The 10,609-nt window shown below is 31.3% G+C and overlaps 1 protein-coding gene across 1 annotated transcript; it reads right to left on the bottom strand.

The window, feature by feature from the left end:
- Positions 1-7,617: 7,617 nt before the first annotated feature.
- LOC133697787 (probable nucleoredoxin 1) lies at positions 7,618-10,109 on the bottom strand. Its single transcript, XM_062120562.1, has 4 exons — positions 9,889-10,109; positions 9,161-9,640; positions 8,600-9,079; positions 7,618-8,469 (listed from the first exon to the last, which is right to left on the bottom strand). Exons 1-4 carry the CDS (start codon positions 9,973-9,975, stop codon positions 7,822-7,824), a joined length of 1,695 nt encoding a protein of 564 aa, XP_061976546.1. The 5' UTR covers positions 9,976-10,109; the 3' UTR covers positions 7,618-7,821.
- Between the last annotated feature and the right edge of the window lie 500 nt (positions 10,110-10,609).

Here is a 10,609-nt window from a genome sequence, read left to right as displayed (position 1 = left end):
AAAAGTTGGGTGATGATATTATTTTTTTCGTTTCAGGTTGGGTTGAATTTTCTAATTAAATCATGTTTGATTTTGCGTTTCAAAAATTCTTTCAAAAAAATTTGATAATTTTAAATTTTTTTCTTTATTTCAAATTAATATTTTTTTTTATGTTTTTGTATTATTTTTTTAAAAAAAATATGTTGAGATTGTCTCTAACTTGAAGCCAGGCCCAAGAAATTTTAATTTTTTAATTTTTTTCTTTACTTCAAAATAATGTTTTTTTTTATGTTTTTGTATTATTTTTAAAATATATTTTCTAAAAAAATATATTGAGATTGTGTCTGAATGAGAGGGAAAACCCAAGAAATTTAATTTTTTTTTCTTTACTTCAAATTAATGTTCTTTTGATACTTTTGTATTATATTTTTAAATATTATTTAAAAAACATTATGCTAAGATTGGGTGTGGCTGCGCCACCAGACCCGTTGCAGCAGTGGGCCCTACTTATAAGCAGGACCCACCGCTACTGGGTCCTTCTTCCAAGCATGACCCAATGATGTTTGACCCTGCTGCCCAGCAGCGGTGGGCCGTCCTCCAGGACCCATTAGCTTTGGGTCCTACGGCCAATATGACCCATCAAAAAGCATTGGCAGGACCCAATAAACCAATACTGTAATGTGTTTTTCTTTTCTCTTATTTTTTTTCATAATGTAAAGAGTAAATATTATTATTATATTATTATGTTATTGTTATTGTTATCATTAATAAATTCAAAGAAAAAAATTATTACAATCGAAGAAAAATCATAAATTTTATTTGAAGAGATTAAAAAATATAAAAACTTGGGTGAGACAAGTTTAATATTATTATTTGTATTATAAATATTATTATTTTTATTACAAGTAATATTATTAATATAATAATTAATAAATTTGAAAAAAATATCATTAATATTGAAAAGTAACCATAGATTTAATTTGAAGGTTAAAATTAAAAATTATTTTTATTTTTATTAACTTGGGTTTGACATCCCCTTCTAAACCCGAGAAACTTGGGGTAGGAAAGGGACACATGATCGAAGTTGCTTGGGAGAGGCAGGAGCGCGGATCCAAGTCCCTCAGGTCTTATAGCCATGCCTGACCCAACATATTTGGGTTAGACGTTTGGAGCCAAGCTTGGGTCTGGCTGCAACGCCGGACCCAAGAGTATTGGGTTTGGCCGAAAGGACGAACCCCAAGCTCAGGGGTCTTCCTTTTTAAACAAACTCAATGCTCTTGCGAGCAGAACCTATAAAGATGGAACATGCTGCCACCATAACCTAGCAGCAGTGGCCCTGCGGCCAGCCCCACCTGCCCAGCAAGACCCAACACTGTTGGGTCCTTCTATCAAGCATGACCCAATGATGTTGGGCCTAGATGGGTACCCAGCTATTGGGTCGTTCTGCAGAGCATGACCCAATGATGTTGTAACTTTAATGGGTTTGGATTGCAGCTAGACCCAATGCTATTGGATCTGACATTTATAAGGGGTGCAAAGCTATTGGGCTTGATGTTGCAGTCATACCCATTTACTCTTTTATAAGTTTAATATTGTTATAAATATTAAAAATATTATTATTTGTATTAGAAATATTCTTATTTTTATTATAATTAACATAGTAATTAACAAATTTGAAAACAAATTTCATATTGAAAAACAACTATAGATTTGATTTAAAGGGTAAACTTAAAAGTAATAATAATAATAATTATCATCATCATCATCATCAATAAAAGTTTTTAAAAAATTATTACTATGGAAGAAAAACCATAATTGTTTTGTGAATAGATTAAAAAAAATAAAAAGTTGGGTCATAAAAGTTATATATTATTATTAATATTATAAATATTTTTTTAAAAAAATATATATTGAGATTTTGTCTGGCTGAGAGGTGAGACCCAAGAAATTTTAAATTTTTTTTTTCAAATTAATATTCTTTTCATATTTTTGTATTTTTTCTAAACAATTATACTTATTATATATTATATTATATATGTATATATTTTTATTTACTATATTAAAACGCGTTATCTTTGTTGTTTGTGAATAAAAAATTACGGTTGGGTTGATGGATCCTGCTATCATCAGGATCCAATGACGTGAGGTCATGTTGCGAATAGGATCCCAATGGCGTGAGGTTTTGTTGCCAGCAGGATCCCATGGTGTTGGGTCCTCCAGGCCCCATTAGTGTTGGGTCTTGCAAGACCCATTAGCTTTGGGTCCTTTAGCAAGCACGACCCATCAAAAAATGTTGGTCCTGCCACCAGTAGAACCCAATACTATAATGTGTTTTTCTTTTCTCTTATTTTTTTTTTCTCAAAGGGTAAAGAGGAAATATTATTATTATATTATTGTTATTGTTATTTTTATCATTAATAAATTCAAAGGAAAAAAAATATTACTATTGAAGAAAAACCATAAATTTTATTTGAAGAGATTAAAAAATATAAAAACTTGGGTCAAATAAGTTTAACATTATTATTAATATTCTAAATATTATTATTTTTATTATAGTTAATATTATTAATATAATAATTAATAAATTTGAAAACAAATATCATTAATATTGAAAAACAACCATAGATTTGATTTGAATGGTAAAATTAAAAATTATAATTATTATCATCATTAATAAATTTGAAAAACAATATTATTACTATCAAAGAAAAATAATAAATTTTATTTGAAGGGATTAAAAACTATAAAAATTTGGGCCAAATAAATTTAATTTTAGTATTAATATTATAAATTTTATTAAATTCATTAATATATTAAATTTGTCACGCTGCAGAACGCAGACTAATATGCTAGATATCAAACTATAGCGTGTGTACTGGATTACAGTGGAAATTATTTTTTATAAATTATTTTTGATATTAAAATTTAAAATGATTAAAAAATAAAAAATCATTTTGAAAAAAATAGTTCATATTTTTTAAAAACACACTTTAAAAAGCTACTAGATGCCATGCTTGCGCGATGTCGCGGGCTTGTGCATTGTTGTGGGTTTGTGGAAAAAATCATAAAAAAAAACCATATGGAGAAAAATTGTTGTAATCCACAATGTTTTCAAGAAAAAAACTACAAAGCTAAATCTCAACCAGTTTAATATTAAAAAAATAAAATCGACAAAGATAATTTTGAAAAAAAATCATAACAAAAAAAATAAAAGAAAAAAAATCATGTAGGGAAACACTACAACAATCTATAGTGTTCAATGAGAAAATCTACTGTTATAATTCTCAACAAGCTCAATATTAAAAATAATAAAATCGATAAAGATAATTTAAAACAAAAACTATAACAAAAAAAATTATATAGAAAAATACTATAACAATTTATAATTTTTTTTAAAAAAAATAATAAGACTAAATTTTTAACCAACTTAAGATATATATATATATATAAAATCTTCGGTGGCCATAGATAGCTATGTGATTAACTCCTCAAAATGCTATAACAATTGCCAATCCCAGTTGCTATGTAATAGAACTTCGAGGCTAAGGCTCCTTTAAATTACCTGCACGCCCGGCCTAGGAAATTATTATTCTAATTAGTCAACGACGACTTCAAGATTTGGCTGGCGTCGGGTGATGACGAAGACATTATGACGTAGGTCTGCTGACGTGGTATTCGCATTATCACGTGCTACTACAACTCTCCTCTTGCTTTTTGTTTTTGTTTTTGTTTGTATTCTCGTTTTATCCATGGTTTGATAATTGTTTTGTGAGTTTGTTATTAAATGTATTTTGTGCTTTTATCTTTTTAATAAAATCTTTATATTTATTGATACAAAAAATCCTTAATAGGTTTTTTTAATTAGAAAATTATTCTCTTTTGATTTTGCTGCATTTGAAAATGAATTTTTCTATCAATTTTTTTTAATATAAATCAATCATTTATGAATCTTAAAACTATTAAATTAAATTAAATATAAAACCAAGAGATGTGGTTATAGAAACAAAACACTTTTTGAAATTTTTTTAACTTTGACATTTCATTAATAGAGAATTTGGACTTATTGATTGGTTTTTGTTGGTTTTCTATATATTTTTTTAAATTAAATGTCTTTACATTAGGGTGATGTTGGATTTTACAAAATAAAATTTTGTTTCATTGCATACAAATATTTAAGACTTGGAGGGCCAAAATTGACGGTTAGCAAGAATTTAAGGTTTTTTAATTTGATAAATATTCATTTCACATAATTTTACTTTGAAAAATTTATGTTTTGATTCAAAACTCTATTTTAATCACATTTCAGTCTATAAGATTTAGAAAAAAGATAAAAATTCATTGAAAATAATGAAGGAGAGAGAAAAGTGCTACCATAATGTTTTTAAGCTTTACATTGCCAAAAAAAGATATATTGAAGTTGAGAGAATTATTTTTAGGTTGAATTTTGTGTTTTAAAATTATTCTAGAGTTTTTTTTTTGTTGATGGATTAATTTTGAGAAAATCTAAAAGTATGTATGAGGTGTTTTTAGATAAAAATATATTAAAAAATAAAATTTTAAATGAAAAACTACAACCCAATTCCTCAACCACTTCTCTGTTATTAAAAAAAAAAGCAAATGATGTGGAAAAAAAAAAGCAAGCAAATAATTGTCATTTGTTTTATTAAAAGAAAAAACAATAAAGGACAAATACTATCTCATCCATCAAAGAAAAAATAAAATGGCTCTTTCATCTTTTGGATAAGCATGCCGAGTCACTTGGCCCCACAAACATGGCTTGTTTTTATCTTTTATTTTTATGTTTTTTTAATCTTTATCCTTGAGTTTTAATTTTATTTCATTAAAATTAATTATTTAAAAACACATAAGGATATTATTTTAGTAAATACTTAAATTATTAAGAATATATACGAAATATTATTTTATTAGATATCATTTAATTTTTATTTTATTTTAAAATAAAATTATAATATTCTTTTTATAATATTAGTAAGAGATTTTTTTGGACAACCTATCATGATATTCCTTATCTTTACACATTCGCTGTCAAAGACTAAAGTAATAGATTCCATGGAAAACATTAAGGGTAAGATTCAACTAATCGACTATAAAGAGCGTTTGGAGCTAACCCCAGTTTTAAAAAATTTAAATTTTTTTTATTAAAATTTAAATTTTTTTATGTTTTGAATTGTTTTGATGTGTTAATCTTAAAAATAATTTTTAAAAAATAAAAAATATATTATTTTAATGCATTTCAGAATAAAAAATACTTTGTAAAACAATCGCAACCACACTCTCAAACACAACTTAAGGACATAATTAAAAATATAGTAGATGTTGAGTTTTAAAATAATTTTTACTTAGAAATATATTAGTATATATATTTTTTAATTTTTAAAAATTTATTTTTAATATCAATACATTAAAACAATTTAAAAACACTAAAAAAAATTTAATTTTAAATTTTTTTTGCCCCATTTAACTATAAACAAAATTATCATATTTTTAATCTATTTTTCACATCATGAAACATGATGATCATTAATTGGCCAACACCACCATGTAGAAATCACGTGTGACACTTTAAATTCATCATAACAAATTGAACAAATTATAACGTAATCCCTTTATTTAAAAGAAGCCATATTTTACCTCCATGTTATCATTTCCATTTACTATAACTTAGTTCTTCCTTTAGTTTTACATTATAAAAGTGCTAAACCATTACTTTAGGTATTAGTACAAAAAACTAATCTATTAACGGATTGACGGTCAAAGCTTCTCAATTGAGTAATTTTTTTTATTTTTTTATTAACATGGATGTCCAGGTTAGTTTACGTGCATCTTGGTTAATCTCATGAATCCTAAAATTAATAACTATGTAAACCTCCAGTGATCATTATATTAGCAATTACAGGGTTCGAACATGAGATTACAGGAAGAACATACCTTTTGGTTCTAAGCTTTTACCACTGGACCACCTACTAGATAGTTAATTTTTTTTAAAAAAAAAACAGAAGAAGTAATATATTGGTTTATTGAGAATACGAGGATTCAATTATAATTTACATCAGGAAACAAATATGATGCTATTGACGTCACCACAAGTTAACTGTCACAATTATTGTTTATATAAAATTTTAAGATTATTTATTCTTAATTTTAACATTTTATTTTTAAAATTTTATTGTAATGAAATCACAGAGTATGCTAAGAGTATACCAAAATAAAACACTGTTGTTTTAATATAAAAATTAATTTACGGGTTGACTGGATAACCTTATAACCTCGATGTTTTTCCAAGTTAGTTTTGAATGAATGAAGTGTTATTAGTTAGTCCAGCGTGATAATTGGGCTGAAAATCTTTCGTTTTAAATTATCAACCATTCAGAATTGTTTTGTGCATGAGGATGCCAAAATACCAAAACTAAACCTTATTTATAACCCATCACCTATCAATAGTGATGTAAGAGTTCCAGCTTGTTTTCTTTTCTGCAGCTCTGCGAAAACCTGGAGGGTCTATACTAGCCCAACAGTGTCCTTCCCCCGTCGTAAGGTAAGAGAGGCCAGCAGTTTCCTTCCTCCGTCGTGAGGGTCATACACGAGATGACCAGAGATAGGAAGTGATTTCAGAAATGTCTTTTCAGACTGCAATAATTCATAAGGTTTTGTGGCTGTCATGGCGAAGGCAAATTAAAGCACATGAGATTCAGTGGTGGGAAGCTATGGAACGTGGCAAAAAAAAAAACTGTGAGAACATGAAACATGCATTTGAACATGAAAAAGTAAATAAGCTGAACATAACTAATGGGCCATAGAAGCGAAGGTTTTTTCAATGGCTTCAAACTTTTTGGCAGCGTGCTTGATTGTTGTCGCCGAATTTCTTGGCAGTGTGCTTGCTTGAATTGTGGATGGATCACATGGATGATATTTTCGTTCTTTTGAGGCATCAAATAATATGATGTCACGAGAATTAAGCAAATAGAAAAGCATTAAATTTACGGAAATCTTTTCCTGTGGTCTTGGTGTAGTTGTTGGCTTTGCTAACTTCTCCAAGCTCACCACTGATCCTATCTGTCCTTTGCGTCCCATGAACTGATACAAGCAATAGCCTGCCCGTGATTCTGGTTTAATTGATTGCAGACATGTTCATCAACAAACGCAGGTGTCCACCCTCCAAATAACTGCCATCAACAAACGCAGGGTTCCACCTGCTGGGATTTAATTTCATTTGTCTTTCATAGTTCCGAGTTGGAATTAATGCTTTCTTGATTCTGAAATCCGCCTCAACGAGTAATTTGAGAAGGCAACGAGGGGGGGAAATGACTATCCAGTTGCTTGGATTGGAAATTCAAGTTTCGTTTACGGTGGAGCTACAATGGTTTCATTGTATAATGGTGGTTAAGTCACAATCAGCCCAGTTTTTGTATTTAATCAGCATTACAATTATAGGAATATTTGCTCCAGAGGTGAAGGTGAAGCTGTTTCTTCATCCAGCCACATAGAAACAAAGAGAGCGGCACAATGGCATCATGCATAGCATTTTCCTTTAGGAATGACAAAAACCTCATATCAAGTGATTGAGCTATGAGAACAACCATCAACCATGGACTCCCCAGTTTCGAATGGGTCACAGGATTCACAAAAACACAGAGAGCTGTTTATTTATTTTCGTATCCAACTACAGGACATGAAAACCCTTCAGCTTCACACTCTTTAGATACATAACGATAACAGGAGAGACATCCCCCCTATATTCACACACATGCAACACACATCTTCCATTGCATACTTACTACAGCAGAAAGCCCATAAAACCAGACACAAGCAGCGCTTGCCTGCTTAAGCTCTGCGGCACACATCTCCATCGCAGATCATTCCTTCCTTTCCCTTTTCACTTCCAGTATCTTCATCTTCCTTCAAAGCACACTTGGGGTGAAGATCAAAGTCACATTGTTTGCAATAGAAAGACCAACTATGTCCTGTTCCACGACAGCCATTGCAAACATATGCTTTGCGTTTAGTACGAATCAGCTCATGCTCAGTATGAAGTTCGTGTTTCACTTTCTCTGGCCACCCCTTTGTCTTTTCCTCAAGCTCCTCCTCCAGTTGCTTTAGATGTTCCTCGGTAAATGGAAAAGCATCTGCCCCGTAAGCTGTCAAGTGCATCCGAGCTTCCTTGGTAATGGTCCGGCCACTTGGGCCAATCGCTACAGCTGTAGGAATGCCTTGAATTTTGAATTTCCGACTCAGGATTTGTTTCCTTTCATCACCAAATGGAAGGGCTAACCAAGGCATTTCTGAATAGAACTCGTCAAAGGTGGATTGATCTCTGTCACTTGAGATGAAGATCACCTCAAATGCATTGTCTTTTCTTTTAATTGTGTGGTATGCTTCAATTAGCTTGGGTAAAAAGGCACGACATGGAGGGCACCATTGAGCTGAGAAGTAAAGAAGAATGTTCTTTCCAACTAGTTCAGACACTGGGACCTAATCAAGAGCAAACCATTTGAATGATAAAAAAAACCTTTGCTAATGAATTCAATTCGTGATAATAAGAAAGTTAATGAAAGTAATGCCATAACAACATGCGAGGTTAGCATAGAACAAATTTTTTTACCTTGGAGCCACTTTTGTCAATCACAAAATCATTTTCCCCATTAACCAAAACTGACTCAAGCGTCTGCGATTCCAGTTTTGCCTTTTCTATTGCAGCTAGCTCGTCAAGCTTTTCCGGTGTAAATGGGTAGGCTTCAATACCATGTTCTTCGATCAGTTCAGCTACATTTGGGTTCAAAGTCTTCCCATCTTGGCCAATTATGACAAGATTAGGAATGGTGCTAAGTTCAAAATACCGCACTAGCTTCTCGCAGCTCTTGTCCTTAAAAGGCAATGCCAACCAAGGCATTGTCTCAAAACTCTCTTTGAAGTCGTCTTCTTCGTCGTCTAGAGATATTAGGACTATTTCAAAGTTCTCTCGTTTTTCCTTGAGCGTCTTATACAATTCCACTAGTTTAGGAGTGAATTCACGGCACATCCTATGAGCATGGGCTGAAAAATACAAGCCAACCAATTTTCCTTCAAGGTCCAACACAGGGATCTGCCATTACAGATAGCAAAAAAGGGAATTATGGCATCATCAATTCAATTTCAAAACTAGCTAATTGAATGAAACATCTACCTTTTTTCCATCATTTGAAATCACATAATCACGTGAGCTGGAAGCCAAGATAGAGCTTATGGTTTGATTCTTCTTAGCATTCTCTTCTTGCTCTTTTAGGAAGTTCAGTCTATCAAGGTTGAACGGATACCCATCCACGCCATGTTCCTTGACAGGTCTGACTCCATTATCGCAGGAAACCTTACCATTAGTATCAAAAATGACAAGTCTAGGGATCCCTTTTACTTTGAACAATTCCTCGAGACGTTGGCGGGTCTCGGTATCAGAGAAGGGAATAGCAAGCCATGGCATTTCGGAGAAGTAGGTGTTGAAGGATTCATCGTCTCCGTCAGAAGAAATGAAGACCACCTCAAAGTCCCCTTTGGATGATAGCTGTTCATAGACTTCTACCAACAACGGAGTGAAATTACGGCACGGCCCGCACCACGAACCAGAGAAATAGAATCCCACAATCTTCCCCACCAAATTGCTGACCCTAACCTAAAATTAGTGTCGAGCATAATCAGAAAAAAAACATTAGCCCATAAATTAAGAGGGTAAACAAAAATTGAGGCTTTTCTTAATCATAAAAGCTCTAGAAAATGGTCATAAACTTGTTCTTCAGCAAGGCTCGCAGTCTAATTTAAACATGATATCCATCTAAATTACGAGAAAAACCAGCAAGTGTAATAAGACAAGTAGAAGTAGATCGCATAAGACCAGAGAAATCCATAAACTAAAAGCAGTACCTGGTCACCATTGTGGCGGATGAGAAAGTCCCTCTCTTCCGACGAAAGAAGGGATGAAAGGTCGTGCGAGACGTCTTCGTTTGCCATTGTTAAGTGATGAACTTCTCGAAAGGCTATAACAATTGCCGATTCCTAACTCTATTTATTGGGACAAACTGGGATGGCTCCTCTCAAGTTACTTGCCCAGCACGCCTAGGGAATTATCATACGTCAACGATGACATGGAAATGTGGATGGTGATGACAAAAGCATCAGTCTCATTATCTAAATACTAGTAGGTTCGAGAAACTGGTATTAATCATGCTTTCCCACACCTCCTTTTGCTTTTTTATTTAAAAAAGAAAAGAAAAAAGAAAAAACATATTCATTTTTTTTTAATTTCTCTCTCTTTTTATTTTTTTAGTATTCTAGTTTTATCCTTATTTCTTTTCCTTTAAAGACTCGTACTGTCACCCAGTCACTCTTCACTCTTTACCTTCTTTTTTTTTATTTAAAAAGAAAAAGAAAAAGAAAAAAAAACATATTCATTTTTTTAATTTCTCTCTCTTTTTATTTTTTTAGTCACTCTTCACTTTTGAAAAAAAGATTCTTTATTATTGAATTTATACATATTGAAAAATAGTTTATGAGAAAATCTTTCATAAAATATTTCAGATTGTTACTAAAAAATTTTTAGAATGGAAATTATAAACTTAATTAAATAATTTCTTGTGTTTTGATC

The sequence above is a fragment of the Populus nigra genome, chromosome 6 (assembly GCF_951802175.1).
Source record: "Populus nigra chromosome 6, ddPopNigr1.1, whole genome shotgun sequence".
Taxonomy (NCBI): domain Eukaryota; kingdom Viridiplantae; phylum Streptophyta; class Magnoliopsida; order Malpighiales; family Salicaceae; genus Populus; species Populus nigra.
The sequence above is the reverse complement of the archived record's forward strand: the minus strand, read 5'-3'. Positions and strand labels throughout refer to the sequence as shown.

What these genes read in the sequence shown, in the direction of transcription:
- LOC133697787 (XM_062120562.1), bottom strand. Translation starts at nt 9,975, where the DNA reads ATGGCAAACGAAGACGTCTCGCACGACCTTTCATCCCTTCTTTCGTCG. An exon ending in TCCGCCACAATGGTGACCAG is followed by an intron (nt 9,641 to 9,888) that starts GTACTGCTTTTA and finishes CACTAATTTTAG; the next exon opens with GTTAGGGTCAGCAATTTGGT. An exon ending in TTTCAAATGATGGAAAAAAG is followed by an intron (nt 9,080 to 9,160) that starts GTAGATGTTTCA and finishes CTGTAATGGCAG; the next exon opens with ATCCCTGTGTTGGACCTTGA.